This window comes from Gopherus evgoodei, chromosome 8, assembly GCF_007399415.2.
Source record: "Gopherus evgoodei ecotype Sinaloan lineage chromosome 8, rGopEvg1_v1.p, whole genome shotgun sequence".
Taxonomy (NCBI): domain Eukaryota; kingdom Metazoa; phylum Chordata; order Testudines; family Testudinidae; genus Gopherus; species Gopherus evgoodei.
The window spans coordinates 3,167,282-3,194,526 of NC_044329.1; the positions used below are offsets into that span (position 1 = coordinate 3,167,282).

At 42.2% G+C, this 27,245-nt stretch overlaps 2 protein-coding genes across 8 annotated transcripts; one reads left to right on the forward strand and one right to left on the reverse strand.

Moving 5' to 3' along the window:
• Positions 1 to 1,457: 1,457 nt before the first annotated feature.
• Positions 1,458 to 14,391, reverse strand: THG1L (tRNA-histidine guanylyltransferase 1 like). Of its 7 annotated transcripts, none has more exons than XM_030573029.1 (6): positions 14,190 to 14,391; positions 12,193 to 12,369; positions 11,476 to 11,645; positions 10,450 to 10,538; positions 7,940 to 8,047; positions 1,458 to 2,362 (listed from the first exon to the last, which is right to left on the reverse strand). In XM_030573029.1, exons 1-6 carry the CDS (start codon positions 14,384 to 14,386, stop codon positions 2,204 to 2,206), a joined length of 900 nt encoding a protein of 299 aa, XP_030428889.1. In that variant the 5' UTR covers positions 14,387 to 14,391; the 3' UTR covers positions 1,458 to 2,203. The 7 variants fall into 7 exon arrangements, with proteins under 7 accessions (XP_030428889.1, XP_030428888.1, XP_030428891.1 ...); XM_030573028.1 differs by having other exon boundaries at positions 14,124 to 14,391; XM_030573031.1 differs by lacking the exon at positions 14,190 to 14,391 and adding an exon at positions 13,760 to 14,060.
• Positions 14,392 to 15,365: 974 nt separating this feature from the next.
• SOX30 (SRY-box transcription factor 30) lies at positions 15,366 to 26,266 on the forward strand. Its single transcript, XM_030573027.1, has 5 exons — positions 15,366 to 16,039; positions 17,253 to 17,492; positions 19,507 to 19,686; positions 21,279 to 21,771; positions 25,103 to 26,266. Exons 1-5 carry the CDS (start codon positions 15,634 to 15,636, stop codon positions 25,482 to 25,484), a joined length of 1,701 nt encoding a protein of 566 aa, XP_030428887.1. The 5' UTR covers positions 15,366 to 15,633; the 3' UTR covers positions 25,485 to 26,266.
• The last annotated feature ends 979 nt before the right edge of the window (positions 26,267 to 27,245 follow it).

Consider the following 27,245-nt stretch of genomic DNA (forward strand, 5'->3'; position numbering starts at 1 on the left):
TTTGTTGAAGATTACTTTATTATATGAAGAGAAACCTCCAGAAGTCAGTTACTGGATACTGACATGAGACATTCTAGAGTCCAATGGAGTTTAAATTTCAGACCAAAAAAAAAGTAAAGAGGGCTCACAGATGCTAGGAAAACTCTAAATAACTTCTTGGTGTCATGATCAATTTGGAATGATGTGCTGCCCACCTCACAATCCCCCAGGTCTGCCTTTTCTTCTTAGCTTCTTGATGATCCCATACCCATACTACACATTAAGAAAATGAGATTATATACACTATCTTATATTTAAGTGCTTATTATCCAGCTGGCTTGAATGTATTATTTTCTTTATACCCAGCCTATCACATTAACAGGAGTAGGGGCGGAGAGGGAAATGGCCACAGTAATAAAACACCTTGACTCCGTAAACTTTTATTAGAGCTTTTCAAACAGGTTGTGAATAAATAATAGTAAAAAATATATATATATATGCGTATTGCTGTAAATCAGCTCCCTTCCGGGGGGGGGTAAGGGGGCAGGGGGAGGAGGAAGGAGAAGTGGCTGGAATTAATTAATGAGACACAAGTCCAGCGTCAACCTTCTTTAGTCATAGTTGCTCCTTGCTTTCATTGTCTATGCCCAGCCTGCGAAGCATGAACAATCCCTTACCAAGTACTTGTCAACATAGTTTAACCAGACCTAAAGAAGAGTTCTGTGTAAGCTTAAAAGCTTCTTTTTCACCAACAGAAGTTGGTCCAATAAAAGATATTACCTCCCCACCTTATCTGACGGTTAAACTATATCAACGGTATCATTTTGAAACCAGTATAGGTAAAATGGTACCGTCCCTAGTGTGGATGCCTGTATATCAGTATACCGGTATAAGCTCTTTTATAGCTTATCCCCCTAAATATACTGGTATAACTGTGTCCACACTAGGAGCTGAACTGATTTAACTACACCTCTACCCCGACATAACATGAATTCGGGTAACGCGGTAAAGCAGTGCTGGAGGGGGGAGGGCTGCGCACTCCGATGGATCAAAGCAAGTTCAATATAACGCGGTTTCACCTATAACACGGTAAGATTTTTTGGCTCCCAAGGACAGCGTTATATCGGGGCACAGGTGTACTTTTGTAACAAGTATTCCTCTAACCTAAATAGTTAAATCAGCCAAAAACTGTGTGTGAGCCAGGTCACCAAATTCTTTCAGGTACACACTCCCCAAGGTAGTTTCTCCCCATCCATCCCATCATGATTCATCTCTGCCTCCTCTTGTAGCAGGAGTTGTCATCAATACCACTTCATAGATCAAACACAAGAGTAGCATAAGACCTTTCCAACTATAAGCAATAAGATCTTCTCTCCCTCTCCCCCTCTCTCTCTGCTAGTTTCCATAATCCTAGCCAGCAGGAGCCAGAGAGTTTCCCAGTGAGCAGAAAAATGAGAGCATGGCCTACACACACCTCCTACTGTGATAGACGTCTGTATGAGAACTTTATTACAACATTTGGCCATTTGAGACCTTCACTAATAACTAGCAAAGCCACAGTGACAATAGAGTCTGAAGAGTAAACATGGGAGTGAAAGGGGGAGAATTACATTTCTGCATCTTTAAAAAATACAAAAGTAATTTACACATGAGAAAAACCCTTTAAAATGAGTTACAGTAAATTGCTGGGCTACTTTGTGTATCCTCGATATGGGCCTGAGATGTCGACTGCTAGAGAATTTTTGTAACTAAGCTCCCTGGTTATGGAACTTGATTCAAGGCACTATTCCAAGTCTTTAGTCTGTTTCAGAGTTTAAAACAAAGCTACAGAAATAATCTTTCTGCTACTTTTAACTATTCCAAAGAGTGGATCGCTTTAGGTGAGTAACTCTATAAAGCACCCTGTGACTTTAATGTGAAAGGTGCTACATAAATGCATGATGATATTGTTATAAATCAATGCAAATATGCATTTACAAGGGTTAATTTTGTAATTTTATATAAAAATTCTTGCCCCTTTGAAAGTAACATGATTTTAGCTTCTGCAGGCAGACATATCTGCATGAGAGGCAAGGATAATGTTTCCAAGACAGTATCGCTCAAAATGTGGATGCTGAATTACAAAGTTAAATTATCTGAGCCTCACCCCACAGTCCTCACTTCCCAGAAGCTCATGCAGATAAGTTGTTTCCTGTTATTTGCACAAGAACTCAAACTGGGAAGGTCAGCTATCAGCTAGGATTTCTGGATACTCCTCCCAGAACTGGTCCCCAATGATGTCACAGTGCAGTGGGACAGCTTTAGTCCTGGTCCGTGTCACTTCAACTTCCTTCTCTTCGGTTTCCTTTGGCAGTTTTATTCTTTTTGTAGTGACTTCGTTAACCTGCAAATATAGTTGAGACCAGTGCATTTATAAAAGGACTTTGAATGTTTCATAAATTGTTGGTTTTGCCTTGTTTACATATTAACAATAAACCACCACTTTGTCCCTTCTGCCTCATGTACCAGAACCTGCAAATCTAGGCATATGGTGTCACTCAAGTACCAAAAATAAGCCATACTGAAACAGTTTTTCCAGTCAAAACTCATTCCATGCAGGTCATATACTTACAGGGTTTTGCTACTTAATGGATCAGATTACAAGAGTACTACTAATTAATGCCATCCAGATGATTTTCACAGTAATTGTTTATGGGGTTCACGTTCAAGGGGTTTACGTTCATTAGGAACTGGGGAAACTTTTGGGATGGGAGGAGCCTGTACTGGAGAGATGGGCTCCACCTAAACCAAAGTGGAACCAGGCTGCTGGCACTAAACATTAAAAAGGTTGTAGAGCAGTTTTTAAACTAGGAGATGGGGGAAAGCCGACTGCTGCAGAGGAGCATGTGGATCGGACACAGACTTCTCTTAGGGGAGAGTCTGATGATAGAGAATCTCCAGGTTATAGTCAGGAACAAAGGACAGAAGAGGATAATGTAAGGGCCGGATCAGATGATAAACAGTCACATAAAAAAGAAACTGGCACATCAGAAAAGGGCAGACAAATAAACAAGGACAAGTTTTTAAAGTGCTTGTATACAAATGCTAGAAGTCTAAATAATAAGATGGGTGAACTAGAGTGCCTTGTGATAAAGGAGGATATTAATATAATAGGCATCACAGAAACCTGGTGGACTGAGAGCAATCAATGGGACACAATCATTCTGGGGTACAAAATATATCGGAAGGACAGAACAGGTCGTGCAGGGAGGGGAGTGGCACTATGTGAAAGAAAATGTAGATTCAAATGAAGTAAAAATCTTAAGCGAATCCACATGTTCCATAGAATCGCTATGGAAAGAAATGTCATGCTCTAATAAAAATATAACATTAGGGATCTATTATCGACCACCTGACCAGGACAGTAATAGTGATGTTGAAATGCTACGGGAAATTAGAGAGGCTATCAAAATTAAGAACCCAATAATAGTGAGGGATTTCAATTATCCCCATATTGACTGGGAACATTTCACTTCAGGACGAAATGCAGAGATGAAATTTCTCGATACTTTAAAAGACTGCTTCATGGAGCAGCTGGTATGGGAACCTACAAGGGGAGACGCAACTCTAGATTTAATCCTGAGTGGAGCATAGGAGCTGGTCCAAGAGATAACTATAGCAGAACCGCTTTGAAATAGTGACCAAATACAATAGCATTCAACATCCCTGTGGTGGGAAGAACACCTCAACAGCCCAACATTGTGGCATTTAATTTCAAAAGGGGGAACTATATAAAAATGAGGGGTTAGTTAAACAAAAGTTAAAAGGTACAGTGACTAAAGTGAAATCCCTGCAAGTTGCATAGGCCCTTTTTAAAGACACCATAATAGAGGCCCAACTTCAATGTATACCTCAAATTAAGAAACACAGTAAAAGAATTAAAAAAGAGCCACCGTGGCTTAACAACCATGTAAAAGAAGCAGTGAGAGAGAAAAAGACTTCCTTTAAAAAGTGGAAGTCAAATCCTAGTGAGGCAAATAGAAAGGAGCACAAACACTGCCAGCTTAAGTGCAAGAGTGTAGTAAGAAAAGCCAAAGAGGATTTTGAAGAACGGCTAGCCAAAAACTCCAAAGGTAATAACAAAATGTTTTTTAAGTACATCAGAAGCAGGAAGCCTGCTAAACAACCAGTGGGACCCCTTGACGATCGAAATACAAAAGGTGCGCTTAAAGACAATAAAGTCATTGTGGAGAAACTAAATGGATTCTTTGCTTCAGTCTTCACGGCTGAGGATGTTAGGGGGATTCCCAAACCTGAACTGGCTTTTGTAGGTGACAAATCTGAGGAACTGTCACAGATTGAAGTGTCACTAGAGGAGGTTTTGGAATTAATTGATAAACTCAACATTAACAACTCACCGGGACCAGATGGCATTCACCCAAGAGTTCTGAAAGAACTCAAATATGAAGTTGCGGAACTATTAACTAAGGTTTTTAACCTGTCCTTTAAATCTGCTTCGGTACCCAATGACTGGAAGGTAGCTAATGTAACGCCAATATTTAAAAAGGGCTCTAGAGGTGATCCCAGCAATTACAGACCGGTAAGTCTAACATCGGTACCGGGCAAATTAGTCGAAACAATAGTTAAGAATAAAATTGTCAGACACATAGAAAAACATAAACTGTTGAGCAATAGTCAACATGGTTTCTGTAAAGGGAAATCGTGTCTTACTAATCTATTAGAGTTCTTTGAAGGGGTCAACAAACATGTGGACAAGGGGGATCCAGTGGACATAGTGTACTTAGATTTCCAGAAAGCCTTTGACAAGGTCCCTCACCAAAGGTTCTTATGTAAATTAAGCTGTCTTAGGATAAAAGGGAAGGTCCTTTCATGGATTGAGAACTGGCTAAAAGACAGGGAACAAAGGGTAGGAATTAACAGTAAATTCTGAGAATGGAGAGGGGTAACTAGTGGTGTTCCCCAAGGGTCAGTCCTAGGACCAATCCTATTCAATTTATTCATAAATGATCTGGAGAAAGGGGTAAACAGTGAGGTGGCAAAGTTTGCAGATGATACTAAATTACTCAAGATAGTTAAGACCAAAGCAGATTGTGAAGAACTTCAAAAAGATCTCACAAAACTAAGTGATTGGGCAACAAAATAGCAAATGAAATTTAATGTGGATAAATGTAAAGGAATGCACATTGGAAAAAATAACCCCAACTATACATACAATATGATGGGGGCTAATTTAGCTACAACGAGTCAGGAAAAAGATCTTGGCGTCATCGTGGATAGTTCTCTGAAGATGTCCATGCAGTGTGCAGAGGCGGTCAAAAAAGCAAACAGGATGTTAGGAATCATTAAAAAGGGGATAGAGAATAAGACTGAGAATATATTATTGCCCTTATATAAATCCATGGTACGCCCACATCTCGAATACTGTGTACAGATGTGGTCTCCTCACCTCAAAAAAGATATTCTAGCACTAGAAAAGGTTCAGAAAAGGGCAACTAAAATGATTAGGGGTTTGGAGAGGGTCCCATACAAGGAAAGACTAAAGAGGCTAGGCCTCTTCAGCTTGGAAAAGAGGAGACTAAGGGGAGATATGATAGAGGTATATAAAATCATGAGTGATGTTGAGAAAGTGGATAAGGAAAAGTTATTTACTTATTCCCATAATACAATAACTAGGGGTCACCAAATGAAATTAATAGGTAGCAGGTTTAAAACAAATAAAAGGAAGTTCTTCTTTACACAGCGCACAGTCAACTTGTGGAACTCCTTACCTGAGGAGGTTGTGAAGGCTGGGACTATAACAATGTTTAAAAGGGAACTGGATAAATTCACGGTGGCTAAGTCCATAAATGGCTATTAGCCAGGAAGGGTAAAGAATGGTGTCCCTAGCCTCTGTTCATCAGAGGATGGAGATGGATGGCAGGAGAGAGATCACTTGATCACTGCCTGTTAGCTTCACTCCCTCTGGGGCACCTGGCATTGGCCACTGTCGGTAGACAGATACTGGGTTAGATGGACCTTTGGTCTGACCCGGTACAGCCGTTCTTATGTTCTTATGTTTCAGGATTCATTTTTCATTCAACATCTACACCTGAAGTTTTTTAGCTTATCACATGAGTATTTTCAGCAAGACAAAAACATAGATAGCAAGGTGCAGGTGAGCTGTTCGCTCTAAGCCAAATACTGAGATTAAATTCCAATATAAAGACAAGCATCCCCAGGTATATATATTACTATACGGTGAGACATTCATTAAAGGCATTAATTAATATAATCAAGAGATAGGTATTCATGCATGTTAACCCACTGGATAAAGAAGCAGATGAAACAGTTGGTCATTCTCACATGGTCTGAAGAAAGCACCTACAAGTACTTGGAAAGCTGGGAAAGAATATATCCATTTTTATGAAAAAAGTAGATATAAAGCCCCGCAGAAGGCCTAATATTGTCAAAGAAAGGGATGTGCAAGAAACAAGGAGACAAGTGGAACACTATCTCAAACGAAGGAGTCTCTCCCTATAATATATCAGTCCTCTTGGTAAAGTGCCATAGAAATCACCAGCCACAAAAGAAAACTGAGTTAGCTTTTAGTCATTCTTTTTATACATAACAAAAAGTAAGAACAGTGAGAAAATAACTGTGGCAGACTCTCAACTGACATTAGCTAGGCCCTAATCACAAGAAACACATGTCTACTTCACATCTATACTAATTCATACATTTTAAGACCAGAAGACACCATTTATGATCATCTGATCTGATCCCCTACATAATTTCACAGAATTTCATTCCTGCATCAAGCCCATAACTTTATGTTGAGGCAGGGGAACTAATGCTACTGGCTAGCTCTGAAATGAAGAGATTTGCAAGTTATAGTTAAGTTCCTCCATCAAAAGTTAATTTTGTGTATGTATCATGCAGCAACACCTCATCAAAATAAATGAAAACACCTTTTGTTCAAAACCCCCATTTCCTTTGTATCCAGAATATATCTATATATAGACAGTCATAGCCACAGAATCTGAGGTAATCATAAGAAACATCAGGGGAAGGTTTATACTGTGGTTTGTGAACTGCACGTAGGTTTTTTTTTTTGTTATTATTTATATTGTTGTAGCACCTAGAAGCCCTAGCCATGGACCTTGTGCTAGATGCTTGCTGTACAAAGAGCAAACAAAAAGACGGTCCCTGCCCCCAAAGAGTTTGCAATTTAAGAATAAGACAAAAGACAACAGATGCTTAAACAGACAGATGGGAGAGTACAAGGAAACAATGAGACAATACTGGTCAGTATAGTAGGCAGTGGTCCCAGCTCATGAACAGCCTAATCGTTGTTAATATTTTTGTAGACCCCATGGCAAAGTAGAGTTTTAAGATGGGATCTGAAGGAGAATGAGGTAAGTTTACAAATGTTTATGGGGGGGCTCCTCCCAAGCAGGAGAGAAAGCGCAAAGGTGCTTGTTTGAAAATGTAACACATGGGCAATGGAGACTGACATCATAGGCCAGGGGTGGCCCAGCCTGCGCCGGCCAGCCTGTGCCTCTGCAGCCACATGCAGCTCTTCAGAAGTTAATATGCGGCTTCTTGTATAGGCACCAACTCCAGGGCTGGAGGTGCCAACTTTTCAGTGTGCTGTGGGGTGCTCACTGCTCAACCCCTGGCTCTGCCACAGGCTCTGCCCCCACTCCACTCCTTCCTGCCCCCTCCCCTTAACCTGCCGTGCCCTCACTCCTCCCCCCCACCTCTTGCATACCATGGAACAGCTGATCGGGAGGGGTAGGCGCTGATCCGCAAGGCTGCTAGTGGGCAGGAGGCACTGGGAAAGGGGGGCGGGGAGCTGACTGGGGGGATGGGGCTGCTGATGTATTACTGTGGCTCTTTGGAAATGTACATTGGTAAATTCTGGCACCTGTCTATACTGAATGAGAGATGGGAGCTAGGCATGCAGTTAAGATGCTTATACCTTCTGCCATATTAGTACAGTTCCTTTCCTATACAACAAGGGCTCATTGTTGTAGTTAATGTTGAATTCAGAAAATAAAATCTCATTCTTGTCTCCAGCCAAAGTTCCCTGAAATTGAGAAAAAGAAAATAAAAAGTGCACCTTGTAGCCTCAATTTATTTATAAAATGTTCTTTTTTATAGCACAGAAACAAATGGGATAAATGTTGAATGTAAGTAATTAGTAACAACATGTATACAGGGTTTTTTTTAATCTTCAAACAACTTTAACTCATTATCCTCACAGCATCTCCATGAAGTAAGCGTTATCTCCTTTGGTAAAATGGGGATAGATAAACAGAGCAAGGTCTGTGTGTTCTTCTTGATTTTTATTAGGGCTGTCAAGCGATTAATCGCAAGAGATTAAACAAATGAACAGCGATTATTTAAATATTTTTTCTACATTCAAATTCACTGATTTCAATTACAACACAATACAAAATATACAGTGCTCACTTTATATTTATTTTTTATTACAAGTATTTGCACTATAAAAAAAACTCAGAAGAAATAGTATTTTTCAATTCACCTAATACAAGTACTATAGTGTGATCTCTTTATCATGAAAGTTCAACTTACAAATGTAGAATTATGTATAAAAATAATTGCATTCAAAAATAAATGTAAATTTTAGGGCCTGCAAGTCCACTCAGTTCTACTTTTTATTCAGCCAATCTCTAAGACAAACAAGTTTGTTTACACTTGCAGGAGATAATGCTGCCCACTTTTTCTTTACAATGTCACCTGAAAGTGAGAACAGGCATTCTCATGGCACTGTTGTAGCCGCCATGGCAAGATATTTACATGCCAGATGTGCTAAAGATTCATCTGTCCCTTCATGCTTCAACCACCATTCCAGAGGACATGCATCCATGCTGATGACGGGTTCGCTCGATAACAATCCAAAAAAGTGCATACCGACGCAAGTTCATTTTCATTTTCTGAGTCAGATGCCACCAGCAGAAGGTTGATCTTCTTTTCTCGTGGTTTGGTTCTATAGTTTTCGCATCAGGATTGCTCTTTTAAGACTTCTGAAAGCATGCTCCGCATCTCGTCCCTCTCAGATTTTGGAAGGCACTTCAGATTCTTAAAACTTGGGTCAAGCGCTGTAGCTATCTTTAGAAATCTCACATTGGTACCTTCTTTGCTTTTTGTCAAATCTGCAGTGAAAGTGTTCTTAAAGAGAACAACATGTGCTGGGTCATCATCCGATACTGCTATAACATGAAATATATGGCACAATGTGAGTAAAACAGAGCAGGGGATATACAATTCTTCCCCAAGGAGTTCAGTCACTAATTTAATAAACACATTATTTTTTTAAACAAGTGTCATCAGCATGGAAGCATGTCCTCTGGAATGGTGGCCAAAGCATGAAGGGACTCACAAATATTTAGCATATCTGGCATGTAAATACCTTGCAACACCAGCTACAAAAGCGCCATGCAAATGCCTGTTCTTGTTTACAATGTAACCAGAAAGTGAGAAGAGGTAGCATTATCTCCTGTAAATGTAAACAAACTTGTTTGTCTTAGCAATTGGCTGAATAAAAAGTAGGACTGAGTGGACTTGTAGGCGCTGGAGTTTTACACTGCACTCAAAACCAAAATACTTATGTAAAACAATCTACATTTGTAATTTGCCCTTTCAGGACAAAGAAAATGCACTACAGTACTTGTATGATATGAACTAAAAATACTGTTTCTTTTGTTTATCATTTTTACAGTGCAAATACTTTTTATTAAAAGTAATATATACTTTGATTTCACTTACAGAATACAAAATATATGAAAATGTAGAAAAACACCCAAAATATTAAATAGATTTCAATTGTATTCTATTGCTTAACAGTGCGATTAAAACCGTAATTAATTTTATTAATTGTAATTAATTTTGGTGAATTAATCACAGGAGTTAACTATGATTAATTGACAGCCCTAATTTTTATATTTGTACACAATTAAAGAAGGTGGGAAACACCATCCTGTAAAGGCAAAAGAGGAGAACGAGATGGATAAATTGACCTGCCCAAGACCGCATACTGAATCATTGTTAGAGCTGGGATTAGACTTCAAGAATTGCTGACTCACAGTTTTACACCCATACCACCTCTCTTTTGAGGCCAGTAACATTTCATATACACATTTTTAGGCATTTGAATCCATTAATTACGAAGTTAAAATCCTGTTTGGATTCTACTTAAAGTAAATTCTTTGCCAGTCAGGTTAAGATCTTTTCAACTCAACAGTAAAACAGAAATCCCAAACCAACTTCATCTCCAGAGAAAAACAAGCACATACTGGGAAAAATGAATTGGTATACGGTGAACATATAAGGCAGCTGGCCTTCCCTAATGGACAAGACATGTCTGCATAGGGCTGGGTAATTGGAAGTACTTGGCAACTGGGTTCTGTGTATGTTCCCTGTACATTGTCTTTTAACATCACCTATGAATTTAGAAGAGGTTCCTACCTGTAATCTGTCTTGTGCTTGGACTGGTGTCAAGCCACTTCGCTGCACAAGCATCCAAAACACTGTATTATAGAGGTTATTAATGTGGCCTGCAGAAATAGGAAATGGTATCAAAGGACAAACGGACTATTTGCGAAGTCTAGATGACAAGTCAGAGAATGGTTTTCCATTCCCAAAAATTCCTGCAGCTAGATTTTTAAAACACCATTACTAATATTTGTAGTTATGTAATATCATTACAATCCAATCTCATGCTTTATGGCATAATGGATCTCTGGAATGGTCAGAAGATTGATTCCTCACAGCTACATAAAGTATTTCATAATTGTCAAGTAAGATGCGTTATGGCAGATGGAGTTCACCTTCCTCTGAAACAACAGGTGCTAGTCACTGCCACAGGCTTGATACTAGCGTTGCAACAATGACCTAATCTGGCATGGAAAATCCTATATTCATCATTTGACTGTTATAATTCCGCTACACAATATTGCTGAATCTGAATGTTTATACCTCTCAGTTAAAAATACAACATTCAAGTGAGGATTCTAAAACTTCTGGTACTGAGCTTATTTTCAGTATTTTAGTGATGACTGAAATACTGAAATATGGATCTCATGTTATTAATGGGTGTGCCTGTAAAAATAATGTGAGTATTAACACATAAAATAAGTAACGTTACAGATAACACATTGCTCTTTCTAAAACAAGGTCAATGGAAGTTAAAAGGGGAATAAAATACAAATTGGGGTGTTTTTGGAAAATTATTGTAGAATGTAAAATAATCTGCTTTCTAAGAATGTCATCCAACTCTTTTGCAGTTTAACAGCTCCAAGGATATGTTTTTAACCAAGTAAACTAGAGTCCCTCTGCCATGCAGCAGCTTCTTTTTCGCTGAATGCACATATGCACACTGGCAATAAAGGGGTGCAAGGTTTTCATCCCAGGAGGAAAAAAACATCCAACAGTTATAAATTGTTATGCTAAAAATCAACTGTTCTCATTTTCCTGATATCTAAAGATGCTTACAATCTGCTTGTCTCCAGCTGAGATAGTCCTTTAAATTCTGGTTACTGGGATACAGGACAACTCGTCCATCAAATCCTGGTGGATACAGGAGTGGCTGGTCCTTAAAATAATCCTTCCAGTAGAAAACATAACTGGAGGCAAACTGGGAGACGACGTGAGTCATGAACTTACTTGCAAACACAAAGCCAACAGACACAGAGAGAAGAGAGAGAGAATACATTAGATATTAAAACAATTATACCTTTCTATCTGTAATTATTTCGGTATCAGTGGTAAGGCTTCTGGTGGACAGCAGTGCTTTTCATACCGCGGCTCTATGGACCACCAATGGCAGGTAGAACCTTTTTGATGGTTGGTGGAATTAAACATGTTAAGAACCAAGCAGTGGAGGTTGGAAGAGGAGATAGGTTACTGAAAAAACCTTCTTTTGTAGAAGATGGTTTTTATTCACCCTTTTGCTGTTTGTTTTTAACTTTGTTATTAAATTTACTTTTCAAAAACATCATACACAGAAACATAACATCAAATACTCCGTAGCTAATTACAATCTCATATATATATATAAAAATCACACCCACAAACAAGTGAATTATGTAGTTTCCATCTATATCGTACAGATAGCATCTGTACACGTGTAAGGACAAGAGATGCACATGCCAGGTCTCAAAGAGAACTATTAAACATAGGGAAACTGGTAAGCTCAAAAGGAAAAATTACCTTGCTCTTCTTTTAAACCAGTTACTTTTCTTTTTAAAAACAAAGCTGTATTCATCACTCTGTCCATAAGCCATTACAATATCCTCCAGCTCTTGCATCACAGTCTGGGCACACTTAGTCATCAGATGGAGGGCACGGTCATCGTTAGGCTTACTGAAGCCATGCTGCTCAGCAAAGCTTCAAAGAAAATACAGATTCAACAGAAATGAACCTTATAAAAGATATTCAAGAACCTAAATACTTGTTTTCATCACATTTATTTCCTCAGAACATGTTGGCATAAACAGAATTTTTGGAAGTCAATGAACTCCCTCCAGGTGTCAAAAACACGAGAAAATCTTCCTGCTTCTGAGTGCCATACACTGCACTCTCCCCCTTATCAAGATCAGACACCAACTATTTAACTGCCCTTCAAATCAACCCACAGCCCAGCCTACTACAGTCCCGTTATTGCAGGGGTTCTCAAACTAGGGGTCGGGACCCCCAGGGGGTCACAAGGTTATTATATGGGGGGTTGTGGGCTGTCAGCCTCCATCCTAAACCCCGCTTTGTCTCCAGAATTGATAATAGTGTTAAATATATAAGAAGGTGTTTTATTTTATAAAAGGCAGGGTCGCACTCAGAGGCTTGCCATGTGAAAGGGGTCACCAGTACAAAAGTTTGAGAACCATTGCCTTATCGCTTATGGAGAGGACGGTCACACTATCCCAAACCCACACACTACCAAAATAAGTAATTCCACTGCACACACTTCTGTCCTCGGGGAGAGGAAGAGAGAACAAACAACAGTCATGCTGCTTAATGCTCTACTGGAAGGCACTGATGGTGCATCTGTACTACAGATACTAGAGCAGAATAGCTACAAGGGCTGCACCTGTGCTGCTGCAGCACCACAGTGCTGCCTTCCATCGCTCCATCTCTCTAAGCCCACGTCCAGACTTAAAATAGATTGCTCGGGGATCGATATATCGCGTCTAGTCTAGACGCGATATATCGATCCCCGAGCACGCTTACATCGATTCCGGAACTCCATCAACCCGAACGGAGTTCCGGAATCGACACGGAGAGCCGCGGACATCGATCCCGCGCCGTCTGCACGGGTGAGTAATTCGATCTTAGATATTCGACTTCAGCTACGTTATTCACGTAGCTGAAGTTGCGTATCTAAGATCGATTTTCCTCCCCTAGTCTGGACGAGGCCTAAGAGACAGTAGCTACATCAGTGGAAGAATCCTTCAGTCAACCTAGCCATGTCTACACCGGTGATCAAGTCAACCTATCTATGGCGCTCAGGGCATGAAATGTTCACAGCCCTGAGCGATGTAGCGATGTAGCGTTAGCTGTAGACCAGGCCTCAGATCCTATGGTGATGAGCACAGTACAGATATCCATGTAGACTGGAAAACATCTGCTGAAGCCAGAGAGAAACGTTCCCTGTGTACCAGTCCCACTCTCTCCTCCCTCCCCCCAAAGTAACAGTCATGACATTTCCCTGCCGCTGCCCGGAGGCCTATGATGACACGACACAAGGGCAGTCAATAAGCGGCCCGTGGGCCAAGGCCAGTGCCTGTGAATGGCCCGCAGCATCTTTCTCCTCCCTGCGATCGGCTGTGCGCGGTCTGCTCTGGCGGCTGGGCCCTGACACCACACAGCTGATGACCCCGCTCTCGAGCGGCGGAGTGAGAGGATGGGCACCTCCGCGGACCCAGGGCTGCCCCCGCCCCTGCCCCAGGGCGGCTAGACACAGCCTCAAGCGCCGCCCCGCAGCCCGGCCTCAGCGGCAGCACCCGCTGTCTCCATGGGAACGAGGGGCTGCAGGCGCCCCACTCCCACTCCCCGCAGGCGAAGGGAGCCCCGAGCCCCTCGCTAGCTCCGGGCCCCGCCCCCATCCCTCACTCCCATAGGCTACAGCGTCGCCTCGGCAGCCGCACCTGCGAGAGGCGGCCCTGCCATTGGCTGCCGGGGGCCCCCTCCCGGAAGTGCCCCGCCCCTCGCACCGGTGGAAGTTGCGGCCGTCCAGCCGGGTGACCACCCAGCAGTTGGGCAGGCACGTGTCGTCCGCCTCGAAGTCCCGCACGTACTCGAACTTGCTCTTCGCCATGGGGGCCCGGCCGCCGCTCAGCCTCGCCCCCGTCCCAGGCCCGAGCGCGGCAGCAGCAGCAGCAACCGCCCGGGCAGCTTCGCGCAGCCGCATGCGCTGAACCGGAAACAGCCCCCCACACCGGAAGCGACCTCTTCTAGCCACTGGATAGGCCACCTCTATGGTGTGATGCTTCCTTGGAGGACTGCTGCTAGCTATAGGGGAGGGGGCGCTTCTGGTGCTGGCCCCGGCACAGGGCTCTGCGCGGGGGGGGTGGCTTAGCCGCCCCAGGAGCGGAGCCATCGGGCCAGACGCAGCCCTGACTCCAATGGGCCGGGACTGGCCAGGCAGGGGATAAGTTAGCAACCGCGGCACATGCAACAGGCGCGTGTCCTGGTCCCGCGTGTATTTCAGAACCGGCCTGGTGCAAAACGCGGGGGCTCGTTAATCAAAATGCCACGCAGGGCTAGGGCGCGCCAGGGCGCGGAGCAACCTCTCGCCGGGCAGGCTCCCACGCGGGGCCGGCGCGGCGCGGGCGACCGGTGGCGGGGCTGCCCCTACCCCGCTCTGCCTCGCGCCGGGCTGCCACCCGTTCCTCCCGGGGTCGCCGTGGGAACGCCATTGTTGCGCGTCTCCATGGCAACCGCCGGGAGGCACGTGGCGCCCCCGCCGTTGCCCTTTGCGGCGGCCCCGGGCGGGGCGCGAGGCGCGGAGGGCAGCGCGTGCCGCGGGCGGGGCGGGGGCGCTGAGAACGTTTGCGGAGCAACCGCAGGAAACAAACGGACGGCGACAGAGGGAGGCGGCTGAGCTCACAATCCCCGACAATCCCCCTCCCGCCGGGGCCCGCCTGCGCCATGGAGGGGGGGGCGCAGGAGGACCCCCCCCGGCAACCGCATCCCCCGGGTGGGCAGGAGGCACCCCGCTTGGAGCACCTGCTCCTGCACCCCCTCACCAAGCAGGGGGGCAGGGAGCCGTACCTCCTGCTCCTCCCCCCCAGGCCGGGGCCTGTCCCTCAGCTCCTGTCCCCCGTCCCCGGGCAGGGTGCCCCTTGCAAGGAGCTGCACCCCCTGAATGGGCACAGTTCCTCCAGCAAGCAGCTACCACCCCCCGCAGCTGTGCTGGGACCTGGGGAGCAGGAAGGGGGGAGTGAGCCTCCCCGGGCCCTGCAGGGAAAAGCAGAGGAGCAGGAGCAAGAGGGCCAGCTGGGGTGCAGTGGCTGCAGCAAGAGAAAGAGGGGCGAGCTCAAGGCCACTGCAGCCCGAGGAGCAGGGAAAGAGGGGACCCAGCTCACGCCCAGCGACACTGTCAGGAGAGGAGGGGATCAAAAAAGGGAGGACGCAGAAGAGGGCCAGAAAGAGGTGATGGTGAAAGAGACTTGGGGGGGCAGCAAGGTTTCGGGGCCTGAGAAAGAAGGAACAATCAAGGCAGAGGCAGCCAATGAGTACTGCAAGGGGAGGGAAGAAGCTGTGTCGTCCAAACCAGCTGGATCATGCAGCGGCCCAGCTCACGCCAGCAAAGATGCCACTGCGGCTCAGCCGCCTGGTGGGTTTGGAGCCCAGCATCCTCAAGACCTGAAGATCCCATTGACACTCCATCCAGTACCCTCTGGGACCAGGATCCAGTTTCAGGGACCTCCACCTTCTGAGCTGATCCGAGTGACTAAAGTGCCCCTGGCCCAAGTGCCCCTTAAAATGCAATCCTTACTGGAGCCTTCAGTCAAAATTGAAACTAAGGATGTACCCCTCACAGTGCTGCCCTCTGATGCAGGTATTACTCTGTGGCATCAGAATTTTGAAGGCTTCAACACATGTTGCCCCATAGTTGGAATTTTAGCAGTTAGGAAACACAAGTGGAAATGCTATTGAAGTACTGGCCTTTCTATGTAAACTATATCCATATCATTTCCACCTGCGCTGAGAGTGTAAACGTACAGTCACATTCAACCTGGGTTTTAGAGGGTTCAGCTCTGTTGACCTCTGTGCAGCTGCTTACTCCAGTTCTGACTTTAGCCCACTGTAGCAGGTGTCTGATTCTTAACTATAAAGCCTAAGATTTTCAAGAATAGGAGCCTAAAAGCAGTCTTTAAAGTCCTTGTTTAGGCACCAGCCCGATTTTGAAACTGCAGCCCTTAATCTTTAAGAGTGGATTCAGGAGCTCAAATTTGACTTTTAAAATTAATAATTTTAAGAGGTGTCCTAATGGCTAATAGACTCTTTTCCTTTCATTGATAATGCAGGATTTAGGTGATGGGTGCATTTAGAAATACCTTTCATTGAGGGACTGTTTGATAAGTGAATTAATAGTGGTGTGGAAACCTTCCGCCTTTAGGTCATCAGCTCAAATCCAGCCCTGTTTGTTATGGTTGGAAGTTGATTGCGTCTGATGAGCATTTAGTAGATTCATCAATCCTTCCAGCAAAGGTGTCCACATCACAAAAAAAACTAACACCATCTAGCAGACTTAGCAGAGAAGTCAAGAATTGAATAGCTATGGAAGTGAAGTATCATATTACCACTGAATGTGGTCCCTGCAAGGTCAGGGTTTAGGTGTATTACTCACTTTGCATAAACTTGCACTGATACTGTGGTGCCTTTATAAACTTACGTATTACGTGACACAATAATTAGTCAAATGAAAACAAAACCCCTACCATTTTTTTATTATGGTGACATTAGCTGTGATCTGTATGAAATGAGAGAGAGAGAGACTATGCCACAATAACAGATACTGTAATGTCAAATATTTAAATTAGTCTTTATAGAGTATTTCACTTGTCGTTACTCCGGTATTCTCTTAGTTGACAACATTTAAACGTTTTTTCCACTGGCAATTATCCAAATATGTATGGAGGCTTGTGCATTCCAAAATCCGTGTGTTTCTTTTGTTTGAGTTTAGCTGGATTCTTTCTTTAAATATGATCTACGGCAACATTGCATGTGCTGTCTACCTAATGATATTCTTTCCTAATTTTTGTACATAGGGATACCAGATACCCCATTTAGCAAAGACAGAAATGGCCATGTAAAACGTCCAATGAATGCATTTATGGTGTGGGCAAGAATTCACCGGCCGGCACTAGCCAAAGCTAACCCAGCTGCCAATAATGCAGAAATCAGTGTCCAGCTTGGATTAGAGTGGAACAAACTCACTGAAGAGCAAAAGAAGCCCTATTATGATGAAGCTCAAAAGATTAAAGAAAAGCACAGAGAGGAATTTCCTGGTAAAAAATGCATAATCTTCCTTACACCTGCATGCTGCAAAAGTTTGCGTTACCCAAAAATGTTGACTTTATAAATGCACATGGCCTAGTGCAGTATTCTGCATGGACTGATACAGATGCCCAGGGTCGGGGAAGTGGCAGGTAGAGAGCTATGTGATAGGCAAATAAATCTCGTCCAGTAGGATTGGGAAAGGAAAAGCCATATAGGGAATGAGGGTCAGTATGCTAAATGGGAAGAAGAAAACCCTGTGTGGAGGTAGGAAAGTGGGGGGTCCGCAACTTCTAATGTTTGGTTCTTGGAGCACAGTATTCTGAACTTTGAATTTCCTGTGCTTCTAGCGTTATTTGTCCCTTAAATTGTAATATTCATTTCAGGCATTTTCCTAAAAATTAATGTCATCAGATATTATGGTGACAAGGAAATAGAAATGCCTATAAATAGATTAAATAATTTTTTCAACCTTAAGTGTGGACTAACAGTTTCCTGTCTGGGAGTAATAATGTAAATAATAATAGCGTCCAATACCCATATAATTAAAAATAAGGAAATCTATACCTAATTACAAGTTAGATTATTACAAGTCAAAGATTTTCAAATCTAATTTACTTTTCACCGGTTATTCTATTTCTTTATATTTTTGTTTTCACTCAGATTGGGTAAAGAAAGTAAACTAGTCAGTTTCACTTTATAAACAATTTTTAGTGAGTTTCACTTTCTGTTTCCCATACACAAATATAATGCTGCAAAACTGTAGGAAATGTTTGGTTGCAAAGCTGTAAGGGAATGTTATAGCCAAATACAAATGTTACATCTGAACAAAAATCCTCATTTTCACTGGAAACACATTTATTTTTAATAGAAACAGAAAAGCTTTCATGAAATATTAGCTTAGAAAGAGCAGGAATACCAAGTGTCTCATTCACCTCTTCTTACTCCAGATTTCAGCTGTCTATGTTACACTATTCTAAGTAATCCAGAGGTGAATTAAGACTCAAATCTGGTTTTCTGTGTTTTGGCTGGAGAACTTATTGGAGATCTCAGATGTGGAATGAGACTTTTTTCAGCCTTTAACTGAAGGGGCAGGATAGTGAATCCTTAACAAACATTTTTCTCCTGAGTAATTTAAACAGGTGGAAAAAACAGAGTTTTTAAACTGAATAAAAGTCACAATAATATAAGGTGCTACGTCCTTTGTATTTGTGATGTCATAATCCTGCTTGTTCTCCAGGCTGCCACAGAGTATTCCAGAGTAGACAAGGTCTGAATTTCTTGTATCAAAAACTAACAGAAGACAAAACATAGTATTAAACACCCCCAAACATTCAGGCCTTCTTTAAACATTATATCGAGACAAAAAATCTAAGATGCTTAATTAAACCTATTTGGTATAAATGACCTACTGTCATCTTTACAAGTCTCTTACTATTTGATTGATGTATGTATCAGAGGCAAACCTTGCCCTGCCTGCAGTAATACATGCACAGCTCCCATTGGGACAAATTCTTCCTTAACTATTACATCTCAGCAGTCTCACTGGTGTAAATGAAATTTGCACAGGTGTAGTTGAGAATTAGGGAGCTAGTGAGATTATAAATCCAGAGTCATATTTTTAACATTACCATATTTTTTTCAAAATAAAGTCCAAGATGCATTGCCATTTTCTCCTGTACCCCCCTTCAAAATGTGTTGTTAATCTGTGCCGCAGTGGCCCCTCTGGTTTTCTGATCCTGGGTCTCCTCCACCAAACACATCATAACGCGTGTTCATATGAAAAGAATGAGAGAATGCACCAGTTTCATCATACTCTGATAGGATGCTCAGTCTGCCACTTTATAGAAGTGAATGGGAGTTTGCTGTTGACTTCAACTGGAAGAGGATTTACCCTTGTTGTGGATCAATACAGACTATTCAGAATTTTGGGTGTTGTATTTTTTCATGTCTTGTTACAGTGCAAGAAACTGGCCCACACATCTATGAAATCTGCCTTAAACTTTCTCATTTACTCTCCCATAGGCTGGGTTTATCAACCACGACCTGGCAAAAGAAAGCGCTTCCCATTGACTGTCTCCACTGTATTTTCCGGTACCTCTCAGAACATCATCACTACAAACCCAACCACAATTTATCCTTTCCGACCACCCACTTACTCCGTTGTCATTCCCAATGTACAGAACAGTATTGGACACCCTGTCTGTGAGTTTGTTTAATTAGTTTTGTGAATCATTCAATAATAATAAAATTGTATCCTATATAAGGTCAAGCATAAGCCAGCATAACAGTGTTTAAAGCAACAGTCCAGTGGCGAAGCTGCTTTGAAGGACAAGGTGAAATTTGTCAGAAAAAGTGTCACAGGGAAAGATGTTAATAGTGTGAGGGCTGCATTTTTAAAAGCTGCATCTAAACTTGAAGGTGCAACTTTGCACACATTTTTCTAGATGTATAATGTTTTCACAGCCACAGTTTTGCATGCACAGCAACTCAGCTTTGCATACACAACTGGAATAATTATGTATTTAACTAGCTAATTTGCAAACTGTGGTAGCCATGATGGTCCCTGGATATTAGAGACATAAGATGAGTGAGGTAATAGCTTTTATTGGACCAACATCTGTTGGTGAGAGAGACAAGCTTACAAGCTTACACAGAGCTCTTCTTCATGTCCTGAAGAAGAGCTCTGTATAAACTCAAAAGCTTGTCTCTCCCACCGATAGAAGTTGGTCCAATAAAAAAATTACCTCCTTCGCTTTGTCTCTCTAATTTGCAAACACACATATAGTTTTGAGTACACAAATCCAAGTTTCTGTGCACACCAAAACCTGGTTATGAGAGAAGTGTGCACAAAAAAGTGCATGTGCAAAATTGTGCCCACATTTAAACTATTGTATAGTGTTGTTATGCTGCCTTGAATACGTACTCTGTTTCACCCTAGAGGTGGCTATACTTTAGTTGTAGTTGAAGTGATTCCTGAATATATTGTTGTGAAGGACAAAATTTTCCAGAGTGCCTACATTCCATTGACTTGGGATTTAGGCTTTGAAGTCACTTAGGCAGTTTTGAAAATGTTCCCCAAAATGCTTTGGAATCGTTCTGTAGGAAAGGCACACTCTAAACAATAACTTTATCATCATAAAAATGATACAAAACATGTCTGTAAATTATGACAAAGTGAACAAACACTGCCTGGGTGTGTCCTTTTTCAAAACAAATGAAAACTAACAATTTTGAGGCAATTTGGTATTCCCATTTGATTCTGTTCCTTAGGGCCACAGTAGAACTAAGCAGGTTTACATCAGCTGAGAATGTATGCATATATTCTTTATGTATACATTGCAGGTCCATACTGGCTTGCTAAGTGGCATATGATTGTGAATTATAGGGGTGTTATGCTGAAGATGCTCTGGAGAGATGGGTTAGAGAGCTCTGTAATGGCAGCATTTCAATAAAGCAGCTTTGGAGTTACACATCATCCTTCTTAAATTTGCTAATACACTTAATTACATTCAGATTTGGATATCAATGTGACAAAGGTGGGTGTGTTACTCAGTAGAGGTGAGAACATTGTGTTTGGTTTCTGAGGAGGGAATTTCTAAGGACAGAAGAAATGTTGAGCTGTCTCTGGTTTTGGTTTGGGAGATGGAGGAGGACAATACAGCTTCCGCCTGGGAACTTAGCGTGTCTGTCTTCTTTCTATTCTATGTGTAGTTAGCTAAAGTGGTACTTACAAAATGCTCTTACTGGAACCCTTCCATTCATGACTAATCAATAATCATTTCTGTTTTCAAAAGGTGAAGCCCCTTCTTCTATCCAGCTGCCAGCTCCTTCCATTCAACATCCAGGTCCAATTACACTTTTCCAGCCGAGTGTTGGAAGCACCACACCAGTGGCTGTCCCAGCTCCAAATCTGCCCCTTCATGCTGTAATTCCACCACAGCGCTTTGCAGGACCTGCACAGACAGAAGCTCATCATGTACCTTCCGGATCAAGTTGTTCTGTAAAGAGACCTATCCCAGTTTGCATTGAGAGTTCCAGCAGGAACCCAAGTAATGCCAGCACCAATCACTCCAGATTTCCTGTCTCTAATAGTCAACCCCCTAAGGAGTACTCAGGCGTTTCTTCTTGTCCTAGAAGTGCACCAATTCCCCAGGCTCCCTCCATTCCTCACTCACATCTCTATCAGCCTCCTCCCATTGGTCATCCAGCCACTCTCTTTGGAGCTCCTCCTCGATTTTCGTTTCATCACCCTTATTTCTTACCTGGACCCCACTACTTCCCATCAAGGTAATTAAGTCATTCATTTAAATTCTTAGCGAGAGCTTGTATGTGTTGAAGGTCAATGAAACCTACTGCTTATAGAAAGAGTGCAAAGAACAGCAGACTGGGCAAGTGACTCAGTGCAGGAATGCAAGGGCTTAATGCCACCTTAACAGCTCCCCAGTTGTGGGACCTGCCAGCCCGAGGCTGCTCTGAGTTGTACCCAACTACCAATAGTGCCGAGCCATTGTGTGTTCCAAGCTAACAGCTAATAGAAATGCTTGCTGCTCCTCCGCGCCACCCAAGTCCCAGCATTGCAGTTGAATTCAACAAAAATATATTGAGTAAAAGTTATGGAAATAAAAAAAATCAGAATTAAAACTGGGCAAGCATTTGAGCTGGCTACACAGTACCCCAAGCACCTTGGTGGGGTTGGCTCTATGAAAAGGGATAGTACTGAGGTCTTACCAGATGGAAGGAGCCCTGAGGACGATATTGCAAATAAACTGTAGTATATTCTTTGCACCTTTGGGTTATTCAGCTGAAGAGCAACTTGAACTAAGCACTCTTGGGTTTGTACATCCTCGTTACAGTATTTCACTGATGACTAAACTGACCACATGCTATTGGTTCAACAGCGACCGCCTGCAGGCTCCAGTGCCTTGTAGCACCCAGTTGAGCAACAGACAAATGTGCAGTTCAGGCCCAAGAGGACCTGCAAGCCAGCTAGTGCATAGAGATAAATGAAAAGAACTCATACTGCACCAACTCTGGGTCACTTCGAATGGAGAAATGAGGGAGCTCAGTGTTCATTTTCATAGCTTATTTTTTTATAAGTAGCCAATTTTCCTATATTTGATTTCAGAGGGAATTCAGCCTCACAAATGATTGCAATGATCACTCTCCAGCTGGAGGCGATGCTTAAAGATTTGGAGCCACATTCTGCCTTGACTTACACACTGCACTCTCCTATTGATCTCAGCAGAATGTGCCTGCATGAAGTCAATGGGGTTGCCTTGATGGTAAATCAGGGCAGAAGATGACCCATGAAAACTGAAAGACCTTAATGGACAGATCGTATCTGCAACACAAGTCAGTCTGTGGGCATGTGTTAAGTTCAAGAATCTTGAATAATAGACCAGGGTTATCATCATTTGAACAGCACACTGGTGCCTTGGTGCATTGGTGCCTGCCTTCACATTAGGCACTGAAGATGATCTGAGCTTTGGCCTTTGGTCTCTGTCGTTAGGCAGAGCTCATGAGCAGCTTGGGGTGTTGGTTTTTTTGCTGAGACCATAACAGTCTGTGTGGTGTTCTAAAACAATTCATCTTTTTTGTGTAGCACTGACTGTGGAAATGAATGTGTGTGCAAAATTGTGTGCTGAAAATTAGCAGCTGGATTGAAGAAATTTAAGGAAAGATCTCTTGACAGCTGCTTTTGGGATCCTATTCATGTGCTCTATAGTACCATTGAAGCCTGGATCTGCATTGTACCAATACATATCGTTAAACTATAATGTCATTAGAGAAGGGCTCTGTTACTTGTTTCACACACTTTAGTTATTCTACAGTAATCTATACATGTCTACACCACTGAATAAACTGTTATACACTTTGGCCCTCGGGCCTGAATCAGGATAAAAAATCAATTAGTTATTTTGGGGAGCAATTTTTTATCACCTTGTATGATTCTTTTTCTGGAGTTTCTCACTTTCAGCTGTCAATTGCATGATGCCCAGCCATGTATCCTGGTGGGGTTCTCAACCTATTTACCATTGTAGGCTGCATATGCAGTGCTCTCTGTGTTATATGGGCCATAGCCACACAATATATACTACCTGAATGGCCCTGAGGATGTTACATGGACAACAGCTGTGTGCTGACTGGGCTGCAAGAAGCCTGTGGGTTGTGAACCACTGACGTGTCCTCTTTACCCAGTATGCTCTGCAGGACAGGATTCCCTGACATCCTTCTTGTTTACTAACAGTCTAGCAGCTGCAAGACATGATTTAAAAAAGAAATAAAAGAAATTTTATAGCCTTCTTCAACTCTGCTATAAATGGTGGCCTGCAGAGATCACATAAACTGGGTTAGAACATAAGAACAGCCATACTGAGTCAGACCAATGGTCCATCTAGCCCAGTAGCCTGTCTTCTGACAGTGGCTAATGCCAGGTGCTTCACAAGGAATGAACAGAATAGGGCAGTTATCAAATGATCCATCCCCTGTCATCTAGTCCCAGAATCTGGCAGTCAAGCTGGGGACATCCAGAGCATGGAGTTGCATCCCTGACCATCTTGGCTAATAGCCATTGATGGATCTATCCTCCGTGAATTTATCTCATTTTTTTTTAACCCAGTTATACATTTGGCCTTCATAACATCCCCTGGCAACGAGTTCCATAGGTTGACTGTGCATTGTGTGAAGAAATAATTCCTTTTGTTTGTTTTAAACCTGCTGGCTATTAATTTCATTGGTTGATCTCTGGCTTTTGTGTTATGTGACAGAGTAAATAACACTTTTTTTCCACACCATTCATGATTTTATAGACCTCTTTCATAGCGCCCTTTAGGTTCTGATGCTTGGTTTTACTACTTTGGGTATGTTTGATAAAATGCTTGATAGAGTGTAGGATGTTTTTATCTGTGACATTACAGTAGAACCTCAGAGTTATGAACACTAAAGTTACAAACTGACCGATCAACCACACACCTCATTTGGAACTGGAAGTACGCAATCAGGCAGCAGCAGACATACACAAAGGAAATATGATACAGTATTGTGTTAAACATAAACTACTAAAAAATGGGAAAATTTAAAACAATTTGACAAGGTAACTGTTTTTGTGCTTTCTTCATTTACATTAAGATGGGTAAAAGCAGCATTTTTCTTCTACATTGTAAAGTTTCAAAGTTGTATTAAGTCAATATTCAGTTGTAAACTTCTGAAAAAACAACCATAACGTTTTGTTCAGAGTTATGAACATTTCAGAGTTACGAACAACCTCCATTCCCAAGGTGTTTGTAACTCTGAGATTCTGCTGTATTTACACTAATAAATAAAATAAGCAACTTCTTGGGTGTATCCAGCAGCAACAGAGCTGCATATGTAGGCTGGTGTCTCTGTCATAGATCCGGGGTTTGACTCTCCTTATATATAGGGTGGCTGCAGTGTTTATAGAGGTTGGTGTGTTTAAATATATCACTGCTGTATGAATTGGCTAATGCAAATTATTAGGGTAACTTTCATCTTCAGTCTCCTTTAGAAATGTAGCCAGTCTTATGTAGTCCTTTTGCAGTACAACTTAGCACCATGGCAGAAAGCGTGATTTATCGTCTCTTGGTCTCTTTCACTGCAGCACGTGCCCGTACAGCCGCCCTCCATTTGGCTATGGGAATTTCCCCAGCTCAATGCCCGAATGTCTTGGCTTTTACGAAGACCAGTACCAAAAGCACGAGGCTATGTTTTCTGCTCTGAACAGAGACTATCCTTTCAGGGAGTACCCAGATGAACGCACACAGAGTGAAGATTCTCGCAGCTGTGAGAGCCTAGAGGGAGTGTCTTATTACAACAGCCACAGCCATAGCGAGGAGGAATATTTAACCCCTATGCCACAGCTGGATATTGGAGCCTTGGAGAACGTTTTCACAGCAACCCCGTCCACACCCTCCAGCATCCAGCAAGTCAATGTGACTGACAGTGATGAGGAGGAGGAGGGGAAAGTATTAAGAGATTTGTAATTTTTAAACCAAATGATAACAATGCACAGGAGTCTTTTAAAATATTAAATAAACATTTCAGTCCTATAATATCTTTTTAGTCAGTGTGTTCAAGGAGAAACCCGAATCACCTCAGCAATAAGTGCAGATTGTTTTAAGAAATCTGATCATCCTTTAGCATTTTGGGAGGCCAGATACAGACCTGGGGCTGTCACTGATTTCTCTGGGTTTTCACCTGCTCACATTAGGCTTGCATTTAGGCCCAGAATCATGAAGGCATTCCTATTCAGGAAAGCATTTAAGCATGTGCTTAGCTTTAGGCCTGTGCTTAAGTTCATTTCTGAATAGGAAATAGACTTAAGAATGTGCTTACGTGCTGGCCTGAATCAGGACTCTGGCTTTCTGTGTTCCAGGACTTGCATTCATTTTGGCAATTTTACTTTAGGAATTTTAGCAAGTGAAATAATTCTGTCTGTATGTCACAGATTCTTGAACAAAATGTAATTCTTGATGCAATAAAATGCACTGGGGGCTAGGGATTGTGGTCAAGAGTAATTCCCTCATGCTTTCAGATTTGCCCTTTGGCTACCATGGTATATTTATTTAACATAATTTAGTTTGTTTTTCTATATAATCTATATTTGTGCTACAAATTGTTGTGTAATACATTGAAAATTTAGGGTCCAAATCTACCACCCATGCTCACATTAAATAGTATCTTACTGTGCAAAAGTCCCATTGATTTAAATGGGGACCATTTGGAGAGTAAGGTGCTATTCAGTGGGAATCAGGGTGATAGAGACTTGCCCTGTGAAATAACTTATACTGGTGGACTATGATTTGATCCCTGAGTATAGTTAACATTAATATCTATACAATACCTATTTTAAATTTGTTAGTTGGAAAATGTCTCCACTAAATTGTAAGAGCAGATGAGATACAGAATTTTATTGCCAAAACTAGTAATTCATGTCACTAAAAATTTTTTTTCTTTCTTTTTCCTTTCTTCCCATTTCTTTCGCTGGGAATCCCATTGTTCTGCTTCTGTTCTATTGAAATAAAGTCACATGAACCGCATGTTGTTCGTGCTGTATGTTGTGATGACAGACTTTATGGTGTATATGAAGAGGACCTGATAAGGGCCTGACCTGTTGCACTCAGACCCCTGTATGATCATAACTCAGATATTCTAACCATGTTCCTTGTTTAGCAGCTAGGAAAAGCAGACCTGTTGCAAATTGAGGGCCTGATTCTGCTCCATTTGAAATCGCGGGGAAAATTTGCCATTGACTACAGTTGGACTTTTGAAGAGTTAAAATGGGAGTCTCCAGGGATAGTGTGTTCTAGAACATTGGACAGGTTTTCTGAATATAAATAGCATAGATACATGTTGGATTTCCTATAGATAATATATCCCAGGTTTTAAGGTGTCTAAAGCTTTACCCAGTTAAAGAATAGAGCTAGATTCCATTTACAGTACACATTGTGACCATGTTGTAACCAGGTCCCCTGATTCTATTATAGCTGTAGTGTGGATGGGCCCTTAAGAGAAAAGTCTTATAAATAGCTGAAAATGCCTGTTAGCTCCTAAATTGGCTTCTGACTGAAAGCTGATAATGGCTCTGGAGAATGCATGTAGGCAAATGCACTACTTCCCACACAAGCATGTTTCCAAAGTGTAAAGCAGCTGTTCGCAGGATTACTCCCTGAATCTGACCTCCCTCTCCCCCCACTTTCCCTTTTATAGATTCCAGAGATGGTAAAAGGAGACACTGGACTAGT